The sequence below is a fragment of the Sus scrofa genome, chromosome 12 (assembly GCF_000003025.6).
Source record: "Sus scrofa isolate TJ Tabasco breed Duroc chromosome 12, Sscrofa11.1, whole genome shotgun sequence".
NCBI lineage: Eukaryota > Metazoa > Chordata > Mammalia > Artiodactyla > Suidae > Sus > Sus scrofa.
The window spans coordinates 2,507,638-2,532,354 of NC_010454.4; the positions used below are offsets into that span (position 1 = coordinate 2,507,638).

General features: G+C 58.0%; 1 protein-coding gene across 1 annotated transcript; it reads left to right on the forward strand.

Moving 5' to 3' along the window:
- On the forward strand, positions 13,276 to 19,608 carry CBX4 (chromobox 4). Its single transcript, XM_003131145.4, has 5 exons — positions 13,276 to 13,467; positions 13,614 to 13,657; positions 14,836 to 14,901; positions 17,066 to 17,132; positions 17,430 to 19,608. Exons 1-5 carry the CDS (start codon positions 13,399 to 13,401, stop codon positions 18,825 to 18,827), a joined length of 1,644 nt encoding a protein of 547 aa, XP_003131193.1. The 5' UTR covers positions 13,276 to 13,398; the 3' UTR covers positions 18,828 to 19,608.

A 24,717-nucleotide genomic window follows, 5' to 3' on the forward strand; every position in this document is an offset into this window, starting at 1 on the left:
TCATAACATCTGCTTCCACGGAGAGCAGCAAGGTGGGCAGCTCTGGCCTTGCCTGCCCTCGAGGAGGTTTAATCAGCTCAGAAATGCTGGTCTTGGGCCAAGGTTCCGAGCCGGACTCGGTGACCTGGGTACCTCCTGTCTTGACAACAATCGTAAAAACAAGAAAAAAATCACAGCACAAGCTAACATGTGCTGTGCCTTCCTCCTGGCAGGCACTGTGCCAAGCTTTGCCCACTGATCCAGTTAACCTCTGCGACCACCAACGGGTTTATCATGAGCCTCCTTTTCAGGATGGGGACATAGGCAAAGGATGTTGAATCAGTTGCTCAAGGTCACAGGGGAGTAAAGGCTTCTGTCCCCCCCAACCCATGCAGCCCCACACAGCCTGGCTTCTGGACTCTGTGCCGTTAGCCTGACCCTCTATTTTTGGCGTAGGAGTCTTCAAATCCATGCTGCTTACACGCAAAGACGGTACCTCCGGGAGGCTTCTCAAAAGATGACCAGGTAGAAAACAGGCCTCCAGGAAGGCTAATCACACGGTTCCTCCTCAAGGCCTGGGAACTTGCCCTGTACCCCAGGGTCTGGGCCGTCATGGTTATCTGGCCAGCACATCACGGTTCTCCCACTTCCCTGCTTAAAACCTCCAGAAGACTGCCCTATGGTTAGAATCAGGTCCAAAGTCCTTGTCACAGTCACCAGGGTAAATAGTCTCCTCTCCCACACCGATCCCCCAGCTCACACTACCAGTCTCCTGCTTTCCTTCTGGTCCTCTAGCAAGCCAAGACTGTGCCTGCCTCAGGACCTTGACACCTGCTGGCCCCTCTGCCCAGAACAACCTGAACCCCCTCTCCCCATCTTTACATGTCTGGCTCCTTCTCAACATACAGGTCTCATAACTCACATGTGATTTGCTCAGTGAGGCCTCCTCTGACCAGCCCCCCAATGTGAATCATACTTTATGCAAACGCACTTATAGAACAAAACAAACAAAAGGATAATTCTTTCCTACCAGCAAGAGGAGGGTCAGGGCTAGGGTTGGACCAGCCCCTCTTTGGGTTTAGCAGATACAGAGGCCAGGAATGTGGACGTGATCAATCCTAGGACCCAAGATCCCCCAGCAAGCTGGGAGGACGGAAAGAGCAGCATGGCGCAGTCCTGAGGATAACAGGGCCTTTGTCCAGGGACCTGTGGCCATCTGCCTTTAGGACAATGACTTAGGGGTCTGGCATCCTGGGGGTTTGTGCAGCCTACACGAGGGAGCATCCTGTCCTGGGAGAAGCTACAGGGGTGCTGTCTTGAAAGACTCTGGTTTACCAACCATAGACCTTCCTTCATTATGAGCTTATCGCTATGCTAGGTCTCCCTGTGTCCCCACACCCCTCCAGGTCCTGTCATGGAATCCCAGGGTCTCTCATCTCCTGGCCTTCTTTAGGGCTGCCTGTGGAGCTGAATTAGTCCCCTCAGCCTTATTTCATTTATTTACAATAATCTAAATGCCTTCTCTGGCCTGGTCCCTTTAGCAACCAGTTTAGGAGAGATATATATATGTATACATATAACATTTACTGATGTAAAAGCTGCATATCATGCAATTTACAAACTAGGATATACACGCTTCTTTACTGTAAACTCCCTATAACCAGTTGATTCACAGAATGCTCTCACTGACATTTTTTGCAAACTCTCGGATAAGCAGCCAACCTAGGCTCGCAACTGAGGAATGGGTGTAGTTCTGACGTGAATGTTAGTTGATGTTTAAGCAAACCAGCAAAACGAAAGTGAAACAATGAAGAAGCAAGTCAAACTCCACCTGTTTGTAATGATGCGAGTGTCTGCTTGCTAAATCAGATTTTTTAATAATGGAAGTCTATTTCCTCAATTTTTTTGTACCATTCACAATGTAATAGCTACAGACATGACATAGTCTTAAATTTTAATCTGCATCATTAACATTTTTCCCATCACTTTCTTACGTCTAGGCAATCAGCGAAACAGTGACGCAAGCTCTAATTGGCAGGGTTTGCCCATTTCTGTGGTGTAAATAGTCCCACCATGGCTGATTTCAAGTTGCAGGCAGGAAGTCACCGAGCAGGGAATTGGGACAAGATGCACAGCAGCCACCATGGTGCAACATTTCTACCGCCAGATACAATACATGTGAACCACCCCCTAAAACATGATAAGCTGGGGCCTGATTTCAACTGGAGTGAAAGCATTAGGAAGAAATGAGTTTTAAGCATTTGTTGCTGTTGTCCTTAATCTAATTTACTTCATTATAAATGTCAATAATAATTTAGTTTTTAATAACGCCTGTGTTTTACACCTGGTTCACAGAACTTCTGAAACTCAAGCCCCTGAGTTCTCAAGAGCAATAGACAGCATGCCACTGGTGACGGCATCATGTTCCTAGAGAAAAATCCCATGCATTCAACAGTCACTTGACAGCTGTTTACTGGGCATCTACTACATGCTCGTGACATTCTAGACATTGGGGACCCACCAGAGAAAGTTGCTGAGCAGGACCTGCCCTTGCAGATTTATGTTCCAGCAGGAGGGAGAGACAACGACGTCAGCAATACACCGAGGATGGTGTCTGCTAGAGGGTGAAGGTGATGCTACAAAAAAAAGGAGACTGGCCATGGGGGCAGGGCTGGGTGGGGCATAGTAATACGTGGTGTGTGGTCGGAAGCTGACCGGCCCCATGCAACCCACCCCATCTGAGGGAGCGAGGAGTAGAGACATTCATTCGGAGGTTAGGGAGAGGGTGGCCGAGGGTGTAAACACCATGGTTGGAAGGGTCTTAGCAGGCTTGTGGACTAACAAAGCCACACTTCCAAACACCTGCCTTACCGCAGCCCCTTCTAACACCCTCCCCTGCCGTGTGATCCTGGTCATCTTGGCCAGAGCTGGACATCTGACCACAGGGGCCACCGTGAGAACCTCCCCCGATGGAGATGACCCGACAACCAGGGCAGCTGGCCTCCTTTCAGGCTCTGGCTTGGGGTGAGCCTATCTGGTGGGCTAGGAGGACCACAGACTGAGGCTCAGAGGGACGTAGACGCTAGAGAGGAGAACAGCGTCCGTGGACCGGGTGGAGTCGGGGCCACCTGCACGGTCCAGGCTCCACACTCAGAAGGACCCCTCAACTGCTCAACGGGCTTCATGCTCCATCTAGAATTTTTCTTCTTTTTTTTGGGGGGGGGGGGCTGTGCCCATGGCATGCAGGAGTTCCAGGGCCAGAGATAAAACCCAAGCCACTGCAGTAGCAATGCTGGTCCTTAACCTGCTAGGCCACCAGGGAACCCCTGATTGTAATTTTTCAATGAGGGGCCCTACTTTCTGTTTTCTCCTGCAAAGTGGAAAAACAGCACACTGGATACGCCTGGGGATGGCAGACTGGCAGGAAAATATGGTAAGGGAACCCCTCCCTGGCAGGTCCAGAACACTGGCACCATTTGTGCCCCTCCAGGTCACCTGTGTGAGCAGCAGTGAGGGAGGAAAGAAGCCCAGCTTTCCTGACTAATGCATCCTCTGGTGGGGTTGGCGGGGGGGGGGGCCTTTTCTGTCCTGGGAGACTTTCGGTCCCACTGGCATCCTGTCTGCCGTGCTCTGAGCCATGCAAGGAGGGCCAGAGGCTGGCTGTTTCAAAAGAGACAATTCCGGCCACTGGACGGACCTGTTCAATACTCTATTGACAGATTCACCTTGGCAACCTGGAGCCTGCTCTTCCATAAGCATCTCTCCCTCACTCCTGTCTTTGGTCTTAAAGGCACACCTCCCTCCCTTCCCAGCCAGTGCAGGACCCAGAGGGAAGGGGCCAGGACTAAGATATGAGCAGATGATGGGGGATCTCCTTGCATCCAGCCAGAAGCCCCTCTTCCGCTCTGCATATTCCTCCTTTATGACCCCCGTTCTGTCCCAGGAAATTGACAATAGAGCCTTGGCTCCATGGGGCTGGGATGACAGAGGCAGACACTCTGCCTAACCCTGCTCTTCTCTAGTGGGTGAGCCTAGGGACCCTGAAGTACCAGGTCCCAGCACTCCTCTGTGGGGTTGGAGGCTCCAAGTTTAGGGGCGAATAGCTAGTTTGCAGCACAAATAACCAGGCCTCGAAGGAGCACCATGAAAACAGAATAATCCATGTGTTTGAGTAGCAGCAACCACCAGCTCTTAGACTGTATACAGACACCAGCCTGGCCTTTCTGAAAACCAGAGCTGCCCCAGAGCTGGAACACGCCCTTCAGGACACACACAGGTCCCACTGAGGCGCACAGGGCTTCTTTTGTCATTTTTGAATGACAAAAAAAAAAAGCCACTTGGCAGAAATCAGGCTGAGAAGCAAGCAGGAAGTGACCAGGAGCTAAATTACCTATGGTTCAATCACTTTAACACCCGCACCATTGCATCTGTGTCTGTCTGTCTGTCTGTCCAGGGCTTATTAGGAGAAAGAAGGTAGAAGCCAGGCTCAGTGTTAAGTGGGAACATATCTCTGCCAGTTGTGGGTGACAGAGAAGGGGATGAAGCAGGCACATCCGCAAAGTGTGTGGGAGGGAGCAATCCCCAGCTAGCTCCACGCACAGAACAGCTGTAGCTGGTTTTCAAAATTCTGAGGACAACCTCTCTCCAAGGAAGGCTTCTGCAGCAATGTTTCTCTGATACTGTGCAATAGTTCTTGTCTTCCATGGCACTTTTCTTGGTCTCCAGGCCAAAAAAGAAACCAGTAATCCCTAAGAGGTTCAAAAAGAAAAGGACCCTTTCTCTATATGGGTCTTCTTCCATGAGACTCTGCCATTTCTTTGGAATCAAAGAAAACACCAGTTTCAGGCAAGGGGGTGAGGGCTGGGAGGCACAGGTCCATTTATGATCCTTCCAATCTGAATGAGTCAAGGAATACAAAATCACCCCATTATGGTCATTACTGTCAAATCACAGGCAATCAGCTCACTGACACAGGCCAGATGGACATTCGGGAGGAATCCGTAGAGCCAGAGCTGGTTCTGAGCCCTGCAGAACTGAACTTGTGAAATCAAAGGAGCAAAGAAAGGCAGGCCTTGTGTTTTTATTTCCCGGTGTTTCCCTATTACTTGTACATGCTTTTTATTCCAGTAGCATCAGACAGAAACCTGCACAAAGTGAGAGGCCCAAGGATGCTGCAGACAGCGGAGCACGCATTCAGGTGAGTGTTCGGGACCCCCCCCTTCCCTGTGCCATCAGCCCTAGGCCAACAGCTGATGCACCTGAACCCATCCACAGAGAAAGCTGGTGGTCCTCACTCACCAAGTCGCCCCGGAGGTGTCGCTCTTGAAAGTTCTTCCAGAAGCAGAACACATTCTAAGGGCCCTGGACACTTTTGCCTTTGTGGGCCCCTTCCTCCACAGAAAAAAGAAAGTGTTAAATATTATAGTTTATTATAGTTTATTGGTGTAGATTTGAACAAGTTGACATTCTATATACAACATTTGCCTTGAACGTAAGTTTTTTCTTCTGATTTTAAAAGAAGTTAGGAGTTCCCACTGTAGTGAAATGGGATTGGTGGGGTCTCTGGAGCGCTGGGATGCAGATGTGAACCTCGGCCTGGTACAGTGGATTAGGGATCCAGCATTGCTGAAGCTGTGGCATAGATCACAACTGCGGCTTGGACCTAATCTGGCCCAGGAACTCCACAGGCTGCAAGGTGGCCAAGAAAGACACAAAGGAAAAATGAAAGAAATTAGATATACATACAATAGACTATTATCCAGCTTTAAAAAAAGGACATTCTAGCACATGCTACAACATGGATGAACCTTGAAGACATTATGCTCAGTGAAATAAGCCAGACACAAAAGAACAAATGCTAGATGCCACCACTTACATAAAGAACTTAAAGCAGGAGTTCCCGTCGTGGCCCAGCAGAAACGAATCTGACCAGGAACCATGAGGTTGTGGGTTCCATCCCTGGCCTCGCTCAGTAGGTTGGGGATCCAGCATTGCCTTGAGCCGTGGTGTAGGTTGCAGACACAGCTCAGATCTGGCGCTCCTGTGGCTGTGGTGTAGGCCAGCAGCTGTAGCTCCGATTAGGCCCCTAGCCTGGGAACCTCCATATGCCCCGAGTGCAGCCCTAAAAGGCAAAAAAAAAAAAAAAAAAAGAACTTAAAGCAATCAAATTCACAGAGGCAGAAAGTAGAATGATGGTTGCCAGGAGCTGGGGGGAGAGAATGGGAGTTATTGGTTAATGGGTAGAGTTCCAGTTTGGGAAGATGAAAAATTCTGGAGATGGATGAGGGTGATAGCTGCATAATAATACGAATATACTTAATGCCACAGAATGATTAAAATGGTCTTTTTTTTTTTCTTTTTCTTTTTTTGGCTGTGCCAGCAGCATACAGAAGGTCCTGAGCCAGGGGTGGAACCTGAACCATGGCAGTGACAAGGCCAGGTCCTCAACCCAAACTGCTGAGCCACTAAAACAGTAAATTTCATGTTATGTATATATTACCACAATTTTAAAACAACAACAAAAACAGAAAGAAATTAGGACTTTCTCTAAAAGTATTGTGGGCCCTGGCCCTGAGACTCCCTGGCCTGATGGAGAAGGGACCCTGCCCAGAAGCACAATGGCTCGTTGGCCTGTGTGAGCTCCCTCGTGCTTCCCAGCAGCCCCACATCCGTACAGCTCCACTCCCCACATCCCTTCTTCCACTGGTGTCTCGAAGCCCAGAAAAAATGAAATATTTCACTTTGTCTGGGACTTGATTGAGAAAGGCCAGCTCCTGCCTTTCTCAAGGCCATTGTTGCCGTCAGAGGAGAGGACTTGGGATACCCTTCCTGGGGTATCTCTTGGGGTTTTATTCTCCTTCTTAGACAGCAACCCTGGGGGGACCACCCCTTACAGGGCATTTTTAAGATGTGGCATTTATCAGCCAAGCCAACTTTTTTAGGTGAAGAGACTTCCGGGCCCGTTTCTGCTCTATTTCCCCCCCCCCCCCCCAGTTCCTACACGAAGCCAGCTGGCTCTCTGGGGGAATGGGCACTGTAAATATCAGTTTACTTCTTACTGGCCCTTTGACACTAGAACAGGGCTTTAGAGATACTCTTGACCTTCCAATTAAAACCTTCCAATTAAAAACGGTCCATATAGTCTTCTGTGGACTTCTCTCTAGAAGTCAAAGGACGCTGAGCCAGCAGCAGGTTTGGGAAACAATGGCCCTGGCCACTGGGATGTGTTCAGTCCTGAGGGCAGACAGGCTCCTAAGGTTCAAAGTCGCTCTCAGTCTAGTGGTTTCTGGCTGTAAACGCCTCGCAGCCAGAGTGAGAAGGAGGGATGGGGTTGTGCCAGAGGCGGGGCGCACAGGGCTCCTCTGCTCACCCCATACAGCAGCGAGCCCCTCACTCTGCCCCACGTGCACACCTCCTCCCCACTCTAGGAAGCGCGGAGGGCGGCCCGCCTGGGCAGGCCCCAGCCACCCGCCAGCCCGAGGGGAGCCCGCCCCCTAGGGGAGGGCGTAGCCAGTGCAGGCTTCGCGGCGCCCCTACCCCGGCCCCACCCGGGCACCCGGAGCAGGCAGGTGAAGCCGCGGCCAGGGCGCCCGGGAACCGAAGGGGGTCCCTTGGGGGTCCTAAGGGACTATCCCAGGAAATGGTCCTCCGGAAGAAGCTGGGGAGGGGGACTTCTTCGGCAAACCTGAGGGATCTTTCCGGAGGTGGGGTCGAGGGAACACCCACCCATTTCTATCAGGATTCAGGAAGGCGGGGCGAGGGAGATGGACCAGGTGACCACGTCCAACGACATCGTCACCGGGAGTGGGGGTGGGGTGGGGACCAGGACCTGGACATGGAGGGACAAGTTTCAGGGCAGCCAGACTCAGCTCCGGAAGTGACCAAAGCCCGCCTGATACAGACAATATGAGATGGGGGGGGGGGTGTCCGAGGCGTTACCACCCGGCCCCAGCCCCCGCAGCACAGGCCGAACTGAGCTCTGGCTGGGTCCTCCCGGCCGCCATCCCATGGTCACCAGATCCCTGAGCACCCCCTCGGTTCTCCCTTCGATCCTGCAGGGACCCTTCCCCCCCCACCCCCGCCCCAGGTGTCCAGCGGAGCTGGCCGAGCTCCCTCCTCGGGGGATCGATCGGCTGGCAGGCGACGCGCGGCCGCAGCTCCTGAGCCACTGCCCCCTCCCCCTCCCAGGCTACGCAGGACGCGGCCTCCGAGCAGCGTCCTCGCGGTTCCGGGCCGGCCAGACTCGGCTCCCGGCCAGCCGAGGAGGCGGAGAAGCAGCAGGCCCTTCCGATCGCTCCTGCCTTGCCACTCCGAGTTTGGCGAAGGCCGGGGGCGGGGGGTGGGGGGGTGGGGGGGAAGCGATCCCAGCTTCCACGGCCCGCGGCTCTGGGCACCCCACCCCGCCCTACTCCTGCTCCTCCTCCGTCGCCTACTACCTACTCCAGCGCGCACTTAACCCTCGGCGTGCCGCGAGGCCGGGAGGGGGCGGGCATTGGACTTGGGGGAGGGTGGGGTAGCAGTTGCGCTTCAGCTGATGACCACTTTGGGGTTCGCCTGGCGGTTTTTATTTTGTTCTCGGGTTTGCTGCAGCAGCCCTTGATTGAAAAAAGGAAAGAAAGAAATCTGCCCTGTGTGTGGGCCCCGCTGGGTTCGGGGGCGCAACGAAAGCACCCAAGAGCCAAACTCAAGGGCGGGCGTGGAGGGGCGAACCTCATAGGCACAGGAGGTCCGCGGGGAAACCTTGGGCAAACGAACCCCAAATGAAAAACACACAGCACGCCGAGGCCGTTGTGTGTGCGCGGCGGCGGCGGCAGGCGATGGAAGCTACACCAAAGATCATATTTGAAATATGGATCCTGTGGGCGCATATCTCCAGATGGGGGGAGCCCTGCGACTGGGCATGGGCCAGGGGTGGGGGTCGGGGGCTTGGTGAGCTTCTTCCGGCGAACCTAGGAAGCTGCTCTGACGTTGGGAGGGGGTAGACCAGCCAACGTCGTAGAAAACGACGAGTCCCGCTTAGGCGCCTGCGACCCCCGCGTACCGCAATGCGGAGGCGCGGCGCTGTGGGCGCCGATGTGGCCCCAAGGCTGGCCCAGGACGGCCAAGGAGCCATGGCCCCGCCGCGCGCGGGACTCGTTCCCTCCCCTCGCACCCTGCCCCGCCCTCCCACCTGGAGCCGCAGCTCTGGCCCAGAGCGGCCCCCTTTAGACAGACGCGGGACGTCAGGGGCCTCGCCACCCTCAGGAAAGCTGACCCTTCTGGGGCAGTTCACAAAGAGCAGAAATATGGGGGTGGGGACGCAGAGGGTGGAGGGGCGCCCTTAGGGACAAAGCCATTCCCAGGGGAGTGTGAACGGGGCGTCCTTAGGGGCTCCCACACAGCCTCCCGGCTCTCCTCCCCCACCACACAGTCCTACCAGGTCAGCTCCCCCAAAGCCAGCGCTAAAATGCAAAATTACATACTCCAGAGATAAAGTCAAAGAAAGTTCCCCTAAGAACAGAGGAGAGAAATAAGCTCTTGTCAAAACCTGGACAGATTTTGTAGTCGTTGCTAGTAAATTATCTCAGCTATTTAAAAGCTGCTACCTCTGGGGGCTTTAAAAAGCCACACTAACTAAAGAGCTTTCTTATCTGGGGACTGGCCCGGGAAGTCACAGGTGTCCCCTTCCGGGCAGAGCCCAGAGCTGGGCTCCTGAGGCGGGCAGATGACATCTCCTGGCAGAGAGCATCCACTGAGGAAGAGAGTTTCTATAAGAAGTCGTTTGTCTCCCCAGGGTGCACCGATCAGGCCCCTTGGGGACCCTGTCAGTGACCACCCTCGGGTCCAAGACCATTAAAAAGTTCCTGACTTCTCCAGGGTCTGCTCTTTTGGTGGTTTGCCCTCCGGGCGGGAGCCTATGGCTGGACAAGATAACATCACTTCTCTCTTGGGGCCCTTGAAGGCCCCCGGGGGCCCCAGGCTGAGGTGGCACCCAGGAGGCTTCTGCCTCTCAGTAGAACCCAGGGGCACGATTCGACCCTGGCTGGGAAGGGCAGAGTCAAATGCACAGACCCGAGACACCTCGGAGTTCCCCGAGGGGCTCTGCAAAATCCTGGATCAGAGACAGTGGCCCCAGCTGAAGGTTCTGGGAATCCCAAATGTAGAGCTCCACTCGCCTGCAACCCCCTGGGAGGGGTCAAGACAGGGGTGGGACGGTAGGGAAGGCCCCAGGGGAGATTTCCCATGTCGGGGGCTCGGAGGACGCATCGAGGGAGCTTGTAGGGGCTCACCGTTTCCCACGGCTCAGATTCTGTCTCTGCCTCCTGCGGGCAGCCCATTCGCGGTCCCTTGGATCTGAGCTTCTCCTTACATCCGCTGACAGGTGAGGGTGGTCTAGGGCCAGGCAAAGAGGTGAAGCCAGGACTCGGGAGTCCGCCTCTCCCCACATCCGCCCAACCTCCACCAGGACAAAATAAATAACCACGAGAGTTCCCGCGTTCGGCGGGTGCTTGTGTATTTCGGCCACTTTGCACAGAAGGGCTGGGAGCGGAGGCGGCTGGGGACTCCCGGGGTTTCTCAAGAGCTCCGGGGCGTCCCCTCCCGCAGTCTTGCGGAGCCTGCGGCTGTTCGCACGGCCACACCGGCAGCTCCAGAAAAGATCCGCCGTATTGGCCGGCAGGAGACACACTTCTTCCCCAGCTGGGCAACAGGCCCAGCCCGGCTCCTGCGCAAACTCGCCGTCGGGGCACCAGGGGCCACGGCGTGGCCCCCGACATCCAGAGCGCGGGCCCCAGAGGGGCGCGGGCGGAGCGAGCAAAGCCGCGGCCTGCGGAGGCCGACGCCCCTGGCGGCGTGGAGGCTGCAGCGGCTGCTCGCCCTCCCTCGGCGTCCCCCTGCCCAGGACGCCTCGGAAACACCCATTGGAAAGAGATTTTCCGGGGGATTTTCTAGCAAGGGGGCGGGCGGAGTGTCGGGAAGCTCAGACCCTACCCGAACGAAGGGACTGCCCAGGACAAGGTAGCTGCAGACCTCCCGACTGACAGCGCCGACGACAGCTTGGCAGTTGGCAGGTTCGGCTTGGAAGGGTGACTGCTGCGCTGACAGCGCTTCCCCCGCCAGCCTCAGGGACCCTTCCCCTTCTACGGTTGAGTTGTCCCACACGAGAGCTCCTCGCCCTGCACACGAGTGTCAGGACAAAGCCCCAACACAGCAGGAGGAGGAAAACCTTTTCCTGTGTCCCCCTCCTAAAGAATTCGCCTCTCCCAGCTTCTATAAACCCAGAGAGCCCCCCTCTCCAGGACTATGGGCAGTCATCGCCCCCACCCGGGCTGGCTCGCTAAGCTTCTCGGGGAAATCTTGGACTTGCGCCTCAAGCTTGTCAGAGGGCAGTTGCTGCAGACCAAGCCCCTTTCTGGGGCATCCCCAGAAAACGACCCCCACCCTCAGGACCCCTCCAGGGGAGGAGGCACGCGGGCCGTCTTGGGCGGTGGCTGCCTGGGCAGCAGGAGCGGCCGGGCTGCGAGAGCTGTGAGGTGATAGTGAAACGGTGGAGTCAACGTGTGCGTCCTTAAACACCAGACCGTCTCCAGGCTTCTCCCGCATTCCTCGGAGAAAACGAGCCCCGCGCATGCTTTGGGGGTTCGCTTCCGCACCTCGCCCCTCCCCCGCTCACTGGAGCCCCCGCGCAGTCCCCACCCAGCATTCCGGGACGTGTGTCAGGGCGGGAGCGGAGACCCGGATGGCTCTTTACCCGCCCCCCTCGCTCGTTCCACTCTCGCTCGGCTTTTGCTCCTTTCCTTTCTCCTTGGACGCTCAGCCAAGGGATTGCGCAAGCTTCCTGCTCCCGATCCTTCAAGGGCCCGGAGCTGGGGGCCCGGACACACCCCCGGGCAGGAGCGCTCCTGCCCCCGCCACTTGAGCCGCCCTGCCCTCTCCCCAGGCCCCCTCATTCTCCATTCCGACCCCCACAGAGCTCGCGGCCCCGCGGGCGGCGCCCTCCGGAGGCCGCGTGGGGCGCAGCAGCTCCCCCAGCCGGACGCTGGAGCGGCACGCCGGAACGCGCCGTCTCGCCGCCGGAGGTGCTAAACTTCACACTCGGCAGCTTCTTGGGCCGCGTGGGGAGGGCCTCGGCTCGGCTGCGGCTGCCACACGAGGAGCAGGGAGTGCGACTTCGTGACGAACGCTTGTCTCCTCCGCGATTCCATTCACCTCCCCTTCGTGCGGCCCTGCTGTGCCCTGCTTACATTCGACTTCTTCTTGGCCTTCCCCGCTTCACCTTTCGAAGCCCTTCTCGTGACCCCACGAAGTACCCTCGGGCCCCCAAGCAGATCTGGACAGCCTCTTCGCCCCCTCTCTGTCCTCTCTGCCTCTGCAGTATTGGCCGCGGGGTGGGGGTGGGGGGATGGACATCCGGCCCTCGCCCCGCCAAGGAGGGAGCCCAGAGTAAACTAGGAGGCTGTCGAGATCCAGGGTGGGATCGGAAAACCCTCTGGTAAGGTTCTTGAGAGCTAAGGGCCCAGGCTGCCTGCTCCTCTAGTCCCTTTCTCCTCTACCTCGCTCTCCCGGGCGAGCCTTTGCACCCAGCCCTCTCATTCCTCCCCGCCCTTTCTCTCCCACCCCTGGCCTTCCAAAACGCCCCAAGCCTCTTGGGGCGGGGCCGAGCGGCGGGGCACAGAGGATAGGGGGCGCGGGCTGCCCCTGCCTCAATTACGCCCCCTGCCGGAGCCCCCACCCCCCCGCGTCTGCACGTGACGCAATTGGGTGCAAAGGGAAACTGCAGTGGATGCTTCCGTGGCCCCCGGCAGGGGTCCTGGGGCAGTGGGCGCTGAGAACTGAAGGCGAGGGGGCTGGCGGAGGCTCTGGGCCGCAGGCTAAGGGTCGCCGCCGGATCCTCGCGGCCCTGTCAAGCTCTCCACCACCCGCTCCTCCGCCTTCGGCCGACACACCTCTCCAACCCGGTCCCGGTCCCGCTCCCTCCCTCCACTGTCCCTCTCCCAGGATCGCGGATCCCTCCCTCTGCACCTCTCCGGAGTCCTCCTCCTCCCGCCCCCCCCCGCGCGCCCTTCCTCCCGCCCGCCCCCCCCCCGCCCCACTCGCCGCCCAGGCCCGGGGCCTCCGGTAGGCCCGGCTGCGCCAATCCCGGCCGCGGCCCGCCCCCTGACGCCGAACAGGGCCCAGCGAGGCCCCGCCCGCTGACGTCCGGATTTGCATGAGTTCTTGTGCAGCCGCGGCCCGGGCTCAGTTGTCTGAGCGAGTGCGAGCCGGGAGCGGGGCAGGCGCGGGCAGCGGCGGGCGGCCGGGTTGTGCTGGGCGAGCGGCGGCGGCGGCGGCGGCGCGGGCGGCGGGGGCGCCTCGGCCGGGGCGGCAGCGGGGCGCCGGCGGGAGCCAGCAGCGTCTGCAGCCGCGCTGGCCGCCCGCGCCCCGGCGCGCTCCGGCTCGGCCATGGAGCTGCCAGCTGTTGGCGAGCACGTCTTCGCGGTGGAGAGCATCGAGAAGAAGCGGATCCGCAAGGTAGGGCGGCGCGGGGGCGGCGGCGAGGCGGCGGGGGAGCGGCAGCGGGAGCAGCCCGCGAGGAGGCGGGGAGGGGGTGGGGAGGCTGCGGGCCGGAGCCGGGGATCCCGCGGAAGCTGATGGAGTGCTGTCTCTTCCCCCCTCAGGGCAGAGTGGAGTATCTGGTGAAATGGAGAGGCTGGTCCCCCAAGTAAGTAGCGGCCGAGGGGCGGGGGAGCCCGGTACCGAGGCTCTGAGCTCCAGGGCTCCGGACCCGCCGGGCTGGTGGGGTGGTGGGGGGAGCGGACGGGAGGCGGGGTGGAGATGGGGTGGAGGGAGGAGGGGGTGGGGAAGTCGGTGGCAGGCACTGGGGAAGCCGAGCCGCCGAGCCCGAGCCCGGCGCCCTGTGTTGTGCTCCGCTCTCCGGGAAATGCCATCACTAATTTATGCACTAAAAGGAGCCGGAGGAGCTGGAGAGACGCGGGGCTGAGCCGGGGAGGCCGGCGGAGGGAGGGAGGGCGCAGGCACTGACTGATGTGCAGCAGAAAATGGCTCCTTTCCCCTTTCCCTCCACCGAACGGCTCCATATTGCAAAACCAAAAAAAAAAAAAAAATTAAAAAGCGACGAAAATGCAATTGTGTGCCTCTTCCCTCCTAGTGGTGCAGGGAGAGGGGAAAAAAAGGCAGAAAATGTTGGGAACTGTCACTGCGGCGCTTTTGGTGGGGAATTTTTTTTTTTTTTAATTTGAAATGCGAAGGCACCGGATGGAGACAGACGCGCAGGCACACGCACACACACACTCACACAGAGAGAGAGAGGCATATTTTTGTGTTGCTGAGTATTTAGGGGTGCTTGCCCGTGACAGCGGGCTCCAGGGTCGCGAGGGGGTTTGGGGGGGCCGCTTGGCTGACGGTGATCGGATTAGGGGTCAAATGGAGAATGGCTGAAGCCCTCACGGAGACCCGGGCTGGGGCGAGGAGGAGGGGACTTGCGACTTTGCATTTCGGCTGCTTTGCACGCAGGGTTCCTGGTGAGCAAAGTGGCTTTGGAACATGTCGCAGTAACATGCTTAAAATTCTTGACAACTGCAAAATAAACTGCTAGTTTCATTTTCCTTACCCCTCCCCTTTCTTCCTGCCCTTGTGTGTTTATTTTGACTTGGGGAGGGTGTATCAGGGACCGTGTTTGGCCTGCAGAAATTTACCCTCCCCCCCCACACACACATCCACAGCTAAATAGCTTTCGGTTCATGAAGACAGAGTAAGGCTTTATGTCATTCCCCACCTGGAGGCCAAAAAGCTGGCTCGGGTTTTTTTGTTGTTGTTGTTGTTTTGGGGGTTTTTTTTGGGTTTTTTTACGCTGTGTCCCCCTCCCTTTTCCCTTGCAAGATATAACACGTGGGAACCCGAGGAGAACATCCTGGATCCCCGGCTGCTCATCGCCTTCCAGAACAGGTGAGCGTCCCCCAAGCAGCCGCCTCCCGCAGCCGTTGACCGTATATGGGAATGGGAGAGTGGGCCAACGTTGCCATAAGAAAGGGGGAAAGGGCCAGGAGGGGGGCCGGCGAAGTCCCCTCCCCCCGACGGGCCTGAACGGGCACCGCTGGGGCCTCGGCTCCTCTAACCAACGTCCTTGGCGGTTGCTGCAGCCCGGGCGTGGGGGCGGGGCAGGGCCGGAGAAGGAGAGCCTGTGTTTGGGGGGAACTGCGGGAAGGGTGCATTCGGATGGCCCCACTGCTACGTGGGATAGTTGGGGCGCCGGCTGGTTGTCTGCGGGGGCCCCCCACCTTGGAGCCCCACCCTCGGAGCCTAGGTGTTGCTTTTCTGCAGCCACTGGCCACTTGGCAGGGACAACTCTCAGGGCAGCTCCAAGGGAGCTGGCATTGTGAAACCGCCGGACGTCACGGAACTGAACTTAACCTCTTGGGAACTGGAGAAAAGTTGACAAGGCCCTAAGCTGCTACCCTCACCCCGGGCGAGCTTGGGATTGGCAGGGGGCAGATTCTGCCTTGCTCTGCCAGCCCTTCGCACCTCCCACTAGGCTGCTTGGTGGGTCTGGCCCCATTCTCAAGACTGGGGGAGCTTGGCCCAAAGGTGTGGGATGGGCACTGCCTGGTGGTGGAGGGGTGGCTTCTTGTGAGGGGCTCATCCTTGTGCGCACAGATGCTTGTCACGCTGCAGCTGCTGCAGCTGGATTCACCGCCCGGTGGCTGTGGTTCTCTGTTTCGAAGAGGACAGAGGGGGAAGGGCGAGCGGGGAGGGGAGGAGCAGCAGGAGCCCGCGGAGCCGGGCCACCCCGCTGCCTTCCATCCCCCCTCCCCTTTTTATTTTGCATTATTTCCTGTGGCGCGTTTGGCGCTAAAACTGTAAACTCTAGACCCTTGGAAGAGCGACCAGCGGGGAAGTTGCTCTCCTGCGACGCAGGGGGGCGCCGAGAAGGGATCCTGCCCCGGTTCCACCTGGGAGTTCACCACCCTGTAACCATGTCAGCGGCTGATGCCATGTTGCATAATGGGTCCCCGAAGAATTAAAACGCAGGCTGTTGCAATGCCATGCAACTTCAGGGTCAGGCCTCGGCCCCGGGCCCCCAAGCATGGTGGAAATCCCCTGGGTTAGCTCAAAGGTAGGGGGGGTTTCTAGGGTCGCTGGAGAGCGGGTATCTGGCCCAGGAATGGGCTACAACTTGGGCCAACGCTGGAAAGGCATTCCTTTCTTCCGTGGAGAGCTGGGTACTGCTGGGACCATTCCCCCCCCACCCCCCCGGTCTCCGGTCGCCGTCCACCAGGCCGCAGGCGGAAGCCTGGCAGCTGTATTGACCGCCCATGGACTTTATTAATAATTTGGAAATCAAGGAGGCTTGGGGTCCTGGCTGGTCGAAGAGGCGGTGCTTCTGCACGACGCCCCCGCCTCGCCCCGCCCCGCCCCGCCCAGCAGCTCCGCCCCGGGCTGCGCGGCAGCCGGTTCACCAGGTGGCTGCGAACCTGGCCGGGCCCTGGCCTCGGCGTCCGGCCCCCGCCCCCAGCCCCTAATTGGCTCATTTGCCGCTGTGTAAACAGGGCCGCAGCCCCTCCCCCTGTTTAGTGCCTGGCCTTTAAGAAAACGAGTCCTCCCTTCTGCCGGCGGCACTCGTTATCTGAATCTTAATGAGGTCATTAGCATCCCGTGCTTCTGACGGGGAGGCACCGGGTCGACGCACACCTCCTTTGAACTTGTTTGCATTCCCTGGACCCCGGAGCCCACCGCACTTCGTGCAGAACCACGGGGCCGAGGCCGTGGGTACCAATGCCAGCGGCCCAGCCGCAAGCTGCCAGCAAAGAGGCAGGGCTGGGGAGGGGGCGGGGCAGTTCAGGTGCGGACATCCGAGGCGGAGGAGCCCTTCGGAAAGGACCTCTTGAGCTGATAAGGGTTGGTGCGAGCGAAAAGCAGGACTCTGGGACTGCACTGAGGCGCCCAGCTGGCGGCAGAGGCGACCTTCTGCCCTGAGTTCTTGATCCCTGCGGGTCTTGGTGGCCCGGCTGTTCACCGAAGGGGGTTGAGGGGCTTCACCACAGGTTGGGACGTAGCAGGAAGGGAGATGACCCTGAGGCTAACAACGCTGCCCTCTGTTCCCTCTCCCCAGGGAACGGCAGGAGCAGCTAATGGGATATCGGAAGAGAGGGCCGAAGCCCAAACCGCTGGTGGTGCAGGTGAATATGCTTGCTGGCCCTCTGGGGCCCGCCCGCCCATCTTGCCCTGGATATTGCCACCCGAGCTGCCTCTAGGCCAGGAAGATGGGGGGGGGGGGAAGCGTTCCTCCAGGGCACGCAATTCAACTTCCTTTCATCTTGATCTCCCACACCCTGCCCCGCCCCGTCGCCTCCCCCCATAAGGCAGCTACCCACCAGGGAGGGGCTGAGACATTCCTCTTGATGCTGGAGGCTTGCTCTGGAGCTGGCTTTATCCCTCCTCTCACCTCCCCCTCCCGTTCCACCCCATTCCCCCAGGTACCTACCTTTGCGCGTCGTTCCAATGTGCTGACGGGACTCCAGGATTCCTCTGCAGACAACCGCGCCAAGCTGGAGCTGGGCAGTCAGGGCAAGGGCCAGGGGCACCAGTACGAGCTCAACAGCAAGAAGCATCACCAGTACCAGCCGCACAGCAAAGAGCGGGCAGGCAAGCCCCCACCACCTGGCAAAAGCGGCAAATACTACTACCAGCTCAACAGCAAGAAGCACCACCCCTACCAGCCTGACCCCAAAATGTATGACCTGCAGTACCAGGGCGGCCACAAGGAGGCGCCCAGCCCCACCTGCCCGGACCTAGGCGCCAAGAGCCACCCGTCCGATAAGTGGGCCCACGGCGGGGGGGCCAAGGGCTACCTGGGAGCTGTCAAGCCCCTGGCTGGTGCGGCCGGGGCACCAGGCAAGGGCCCTGAGAAGGGTCCCCCCAATGGGATGACGCCGGCCCCCAAAGAGGCGGTGACGGGCAACGGTATTGGGGGCAAGATGAAGATCGTCAAGAACAAGAACAAGAATGGGCGCATCGTGATCGTAATGAGCAAGTACATGGAGAACGGCATGCAGGCCGTGAAGATCAAATCCGGTGAGGCGGCGGAGGGCGAGGCGCGCTCCCCCAGCCACAAGAAACGGGCTGCCGAGGAGCGTCACCCTCCCGCCGAAAGGACTTTCAAAAAGGCCGCGGGGGCAGAGGAGAAGAAGACCGAAGCGCCCTCCAAGAGGAGGGAGGAGGAGGCGCCGGGGGCCGGGGACCCGCAGCCCCAGGAGGCCGGCTCCCGCAAGCTCTCCCCGACCAAGGAGGCCTTCGGCGACCAGCCCCTACAGCTCACCACCAAGCCCGACCTGCTGGCCTGGGACCCGGCCCGCAGCACACACCCGCCCTCCCATCACCACCACCATCACCATCACCACCACGCCGTCGATCTGAATCTCTCCCACGCGCGTAAGCGCTGCCTCTCGGAGACACACGGCGAGCGAGAGCCCTGCAAGAAGCGCCTTACTGCGCGCAGCATCAGCACCCCCACCTGCCTGGGGGGCAGCCCAGCTGCCGAGCGCCCCGCAGACGTGCCCCCAGCCGCCGTCCTCCCGCAGCCGGAGGTCATCCTGCTGGACTCAGACCTGGACGAGCCCATAGACTTGCGCTGCGTCAAGACGCGCGGCGAGGCCGGGGAGCCGCCCAGCACCCTCCAAGTGAAGCCTGAGGCCCCCGCGACCCCTGCAGTGGCAGCTGCGCCGGCAACAGCGGCAGAAAAGCCTCCGGCTGAGGCCCAGGACGAGCCCGAGGAGCCACTGAGCGAGTTCAAGCCCTTCTTTGGGAATATAATTATCACCGACGTCACCGCGAACTGCCTCACCGTCACGTTCAAAGAATACGTGACGGTGTAGCGAAAGGGCCTCGAAAGGGAAAGCGCCGAACCCGCCAGGGCTTAGCACCTGGGGCCTGGGGGCGGACTCCTCCTCTCTCCAACTGCGAGAGTTCCCGGCCCGGCCCCAGCGCGAAAACGCCGGAAGCCGCGGCAACCGCGTCCCTCCGTCGGGTCCCGGCTGGGGCGCCCGGCCGGCGCTGGCACCGTCCACGCCGTGCCTGCGGGTCTCGCCCACCCATCTGCCCCCATCCCCTCTCTCGTGGACCTCCGGGACTGACAGGGCAGCCACTTGCAGAGGTCTCAGAGTTATAGTATTATATTTTAACCGTGCTAACTTGTCAAGTGCAGACTTTACTCCCGTTTGTACGTGGTGTTATTATTGAAATGTATTGTTTGAGCTCAAAAGGCCCACCAACCCCTTCGGGCTGATATATATATATTTATTTGTAGGTATTTATATATTGAAATATAAAAACCTAGATTTATGGAGTTTCCTCTAGATCATGTTATATTCTATATCAAACAAACTATTTTCTGTTGACCTTTCTACCCGTTCATTCAGTATTTCGGTTTATTTCATTTCTTCTCCTTCCAGGAACTGCAATACCAGTAACCTTGGTATATATTTTTTGATACTGTACACATGGATGTGTTGTTTCTATGTGCAAAAAAAAAAAAAAAGTTTGTTAAAAGGCTAAACGAGCTCTCTAGAAACTGCTGCTACTAGAAATGTCTAAACTATAAGCTTCCAATTATTACCTGCTTGAATGTAAATATTAAATGGAGATGTTGAAGGTGCATTTTCGCTGTTTGAGATTAGCTTAGCGCGAACTTCGGAGGCTCGGGAGGCGGCTGGACCCCTCTCCCCAGCCCACTTCCGCCTTAGGTCTTGCTAGGGGGTGTAGAGGGGGTAACCTATCGCGTCCTGAGCTCATAAAGCTTTGCAAAAGCCAAATGAACTGGTTTCGCGGGCACAGGCGCCCGCACCCGGGGAGTGACCCCGCTCCCCGGAAGTCGAGAGGCTCTGCAAAGGAGAGGGGAATTCCTGCGGGGGGGGGGCGAGTACTGGCGTCACCCCCGCCCCCAGGGCTTTCGGGTCTCCGCTGCCCACCGCACTGGCAAACCCGGGATCTGCGTATGGGGGAGGGGTGCGCACGGGTGAGCTAGCGGCGCGGAGAAGAGGGTGGGGCCAGCCCCCTGCCGCGCCGCCCAGCACCTGCTGATCTTTGCCCCCCACCCGCAGGGCCCAACACACCCTGGCGCTGGCCCCGGTGGGGCAAAGGCGTTCCTTCTTAATAATCCCTGCCCGGTAAGGCAGGTTCAGCAGGGAGGGAACCCTCCCACCCTCTCCAGCGTCCCTTGCTGGCATCGCTGGCCCCGCCCCACCGAGGAAGCTGCCGAGGCTCTGTCTCTGCCAGGCTCTCTCCCCGGAAACCACCAGGCCAGAGGCTGCTACAGGAGGCGCCGCGAGCGCGGCCGGGGCAGGGGGCGGGGGGGCTTCCTGCGAGGTGGATGGAGAGTGGGAGGAGGAAGAGGCCTGGCCAGCAAGGCCTGCCCGACCCCATTTCCTCAGTAGGCAGGGAAAGCGTGCGGGGACCCCCATCTCACCCATTTTGCTTTGGGTGGCAAGTCTGGGGCCCTTGGTTTCCCCAAGCAGGAAGGGGCTAAGGGTCCCCAAGGGGCGAAGGGACCCGGCCGGCAAAACACCGAGGTGCTGCTCCGCTGGGCCAGGAAGCCCGACCCGGGAATGCCGCGGCCTTGGCCGGCTTTCAGCAGGCACAGCGATCTTCCCCCTGCGTGGGGTGGCCGAGCAGGGCCAGGGGCCACGGGACTGAGGGCCTGGTGGGCGCGGGACTGCTCCTGGCCCCCAAGCCCTTTGCGCGCCCGCCTTTGGCGGAGGGCCTGAGTCTGAGGAAGAGGTCAACACGGTTCATCATGGGGGGGGGGAAGAGGTGGCCAGAGAGCACAGCATTGGGAAGGCCAGGGGAAGAGATACAGGGCCAGGAGGGCGGGAGGCTTGAATGCGGACAGTGTGGCCAGTGTTGGCTGCAGGCCACCAGTGGCTGGAGGTGGGGGAGGGGAGCCCAGTGGGGGGAGGGGAGGGAGGCAAGGGAAGTTCTGGAAAAAAAAAAAACCGTTGGGAGTTTCTAAGCCCTGGCTTTTGTGAATTGTCCCTCCCACTACCCCCATCACCCCAGCCCCCTTTAGAGTGAGTTAAACACTCCCCCTCCCTGCTGGATGTAATGAATGCCCTTTGCCACCCTGGGAGTGGAGGGAGGGGTGATCTTGACTGCTCCTGGCAAACTGCCTGTTCAGCACTAGAATTGGGCCTGTCCTTCACTGGTTGGTACACAAAGGCACATGCCAGGCGTGGATTTCGTCTCCCTGTTTTTCTGGTAGAGGAGAACTAAAAAATCGGGAGTGGGAAGGGGAGCCCCTTGCTCAGGTCTACACAGTTGGTTACTTGAGAGGGAGCCTTAGCCCCTAGGGGTGCCCCTCTGGCTCAGCAGGTGGTCCCTGACTGGCTCAGCCTGGGGAACAGGGAGGGAGGTAGAGGATGGCACTGTTTGAGTGGGCAAGGAAGGAAACCAGGCCACTACCATTTGCAGAAAGGTGGGGCCTGCAGGTGGCCTGAGGCCTTGAAAACTGGGCCTCATGGTAGACCTCCTGGAACGGGTCTTCCGAGGAGGGTGGTCCTAGGAAGAGCTTGGAACCTAAGGTCAGAGCCAGCAATGGGACAGAGGCAGATGGATAGGTTGAGAGGAGCTGCGGAGATGCCCAGCTGGCACTGGACTTGAGTGTCCAAGGTTGCTTCTGACCCAGGAAAGACAGGACTCTCATTGGCTGGGCTCCTCGGATGTGCCAGGGGCCACTTGCAGATCTTGTTCCATTCAGACTCCTCAGGGATTGATGGTCCCTGTGGGATGAGATTCAGAGGTTCTGATGGCAGAACAACTTGTCCAGGTCATGTGGCCACTGCCCAGGTCTGTACTGATTCAAGGACCAATCAGGAGGTCTGTTGTCACCCTGCAAACTAGTACCCCACAGCGACTCACTACACCAAGGCTCAGGAACACTCAAAGAGGGCCAGGGGAGCATTGGAGCAGGAGAGGAGAGTCCAGGAGCCCCAGTTCTTGCGGGTGTGGAAGGTGCCTGTCAATGCCCAGCGCTCCACAGGCAAAAGGTCCTAAACCCTCTCTTTGAGCCCAGGTTTAGACATGAAAAAGAAAGCAGGAAACTGGGCTCTTAAACCTGCACACTATGAAACCCTAACTTCTCTGTTTTGTTTTTGTTTTTTCCTCCAAATGAGCCTTTCTCATGGGGCTGTGCATTGAGCATAGAGGCTAAAGCTAACCCACTGCAAAGAGAAAGGCACTTGTGTATCCACCCATGCCTCAGAGGCTGGTCCTTTCTGCACCAGCCAGGGCCCAGACCCCAGCTCTGGTCTTCCTGGAGCCTGTACCCCCTCCCCCAACTCATTTCACAAGAGTCAAGTTCAGCCCTTCAGTGTTCGTTTCATCCTTGGATTCCACCAGGGTACTTTGGAGCTAGGGATTCCAGACTGAGCATGTAAAAACCTAGGATGCCCGGTTAAGCTTGAATTTCAAATGGATAATATATAATTGTTTAGTATAAGTATGTTTCTTGAAAGACTTGAGATATATTAACACTAAAAAATAAAATGCATTTTTTTCTGTGAATTCAGATTGAACCGGGCATCTTGGACTTTATCTGGAAACCTTATTTGGATCCCGAATGGCCTACTTGGTCAGCCCCTGCCCACAGGGAAGTTTCAGTCCAGTACGAGAGCAAGCTGCAGAGAGCTGAGCCACGTGGGTCCTGTAAGGGTGGTGACCCTAGCGACGTTGAGTATGTCTGCATGGCACTGAATGGCCGCTAGATGACAGCGGGGTCCTCACCTGTGATTTAAGGTGGGGTGGGGCGAGCATGTGATGAGACCCAGACAAAGGAGTGGTGAAGATCAGACTTGGTCCCTCCACCTGCTGGTGCACCTGGGGCTCCTGAGTTGAGGCTCGTCCCCACTCCCACCCACCCCAACAACAAACTCTCGAACATACAAGGAGGACAGAAAAGATCTGGCAGCCGTACCCACTCCCTCACCAAAATGCTTTTCCTTCCTACACTTCAGTTTCCTGAGCACCTTCAGCGATGGGCCCTGAGACTGAGAATGAACTGGGTCGGGAAAGAGTCTTGAGCGCTCTGCAAAACCCTCTAAGTAAACGCATGGGTTTGGTTTTCTGTTGTTCTGTTTTGTTTTTTTTAAACCAGGGAACATTAAACACTCTAAGTCAGATGTAGATGTCTTCTAACGACTTCTGGCCCAGAGCCTCAGCTTAACCAAGGGCCAGTACCCAGTGATACCTGTGAAGTAACGGCTGGCTTTCCCTCCCCATCTCCCATCTCTGTAACCCAGGGGGCACCACTGACCCTCTGCATTCCGCCCTCACCACCTGCTTGGTGGGTTACCTGTTGACCTCAGCCTCAGTCTCTCTTCTTTACCCTCGGTCACCGAGAGTGACCTTGGGACAGGAGAGGAAAGGAACTGAGCCTGAACGTGAATAAAACCAAACCTCCTCTGTTTTTTCCCCCTTTGACCTCACCCATGGCATGCAGAAGTTCCCGGGTCAGGGATCAAACCTACACCACAGCTGTAACCAGAGCTACAGCAGTGACAATGCCAGATCCTGAACCTGCCACTAACCCTAACCCTAACCCTAATCCAACCTCGTAGTTTTTTGTTTTTTCTTTTTGTTTTTGTTTTTTGTCTTTTTGCTATTTCTTGGGCCGCTCCCGCGGCATATAGAGGTTCCCAGGCTAGGGCTCCAATCGGAGCTGTAGCCACCGGCCTACACCAGCGCCACAGCAACGCGGGATCCGAGCCGCGTCTGCAACCTACACCACAGCTCACGGCAACGCCGGATCGTTAACCCACTGAGCAAGGGCAGGGACCGAACCCGCAACCTCATGGTTCCTAGTCGGATTCGTTAACCACTGCGCCACGACGGGAACTCCCAACCTCGTAGTTTTTTAATCGAGTTTCTTTTGAGGTTCCACGTTGTGCTTGCAGCTCATCCAAGCAGGTGAAGACTGAAGAGGAAATTGTACTGAAGGCGGATATTCTTGGATACAAGTGTCCGTTTCCTGTGGCCACAGTTCAGAACCCCCACCCTCTGCGCCTTCCTCCCCCTCCTTTTCCCTTGCACTTACGCTGACAGCTTGCGTAGATTGAGCGCCCACTACCGGGGCGGGGGGCAATTTAATTCTCATCCTCTCCATAAGGTAGGTCCTATCACGGTCACTGTCTCACAGATGGTAAAATGAAGACTTAGAGGCTCCAGTATTCCATCCAAGGGTCCAGTAAACAGAGGAACAGACAGGGGTCCTGAGCTAGCCTTGTCTGTTTCCAGGGGTCATGCTCCCAGTTTCCAGGGTTCTGCGGATTCTTCAGAGGCCAGTTCAGGTCCCACCCCGTCCCTGAGGTTGTTCTAGATTATTCTAGCCTTTACCAGGGCCAGCTGTGCCTGAATTCCTGCAGTATTTACTGCCCCACCCAACTCATCAATTGCAGGCTGCAACATCCAGGTGGGCTTGGGTCTCAGTTCTCCAACTGGACAGCATCTGGAAGGCACGGGCATGGCTTGGCTCTTTCATGTACCGCCGCAGCTCGTGCGCAGTTCCTAGAGAAATATCCTGAAATCGGATGCCTCGAGTCAGAATCCTGTGGGGTTGGGGGGCAGGGAGATTAGGACAGTGATGCTGATTCATGCCCTGCAAGCCATTAGCAGCATCCACAAGGAAGGCCCCTTCTCTCAAGCCCCATGTCTGTGAAACAGCCGAGCAAAAGTTGGGGACGCAGGCTGCTCCCTTTCATCCTGCCACAGGTGGAT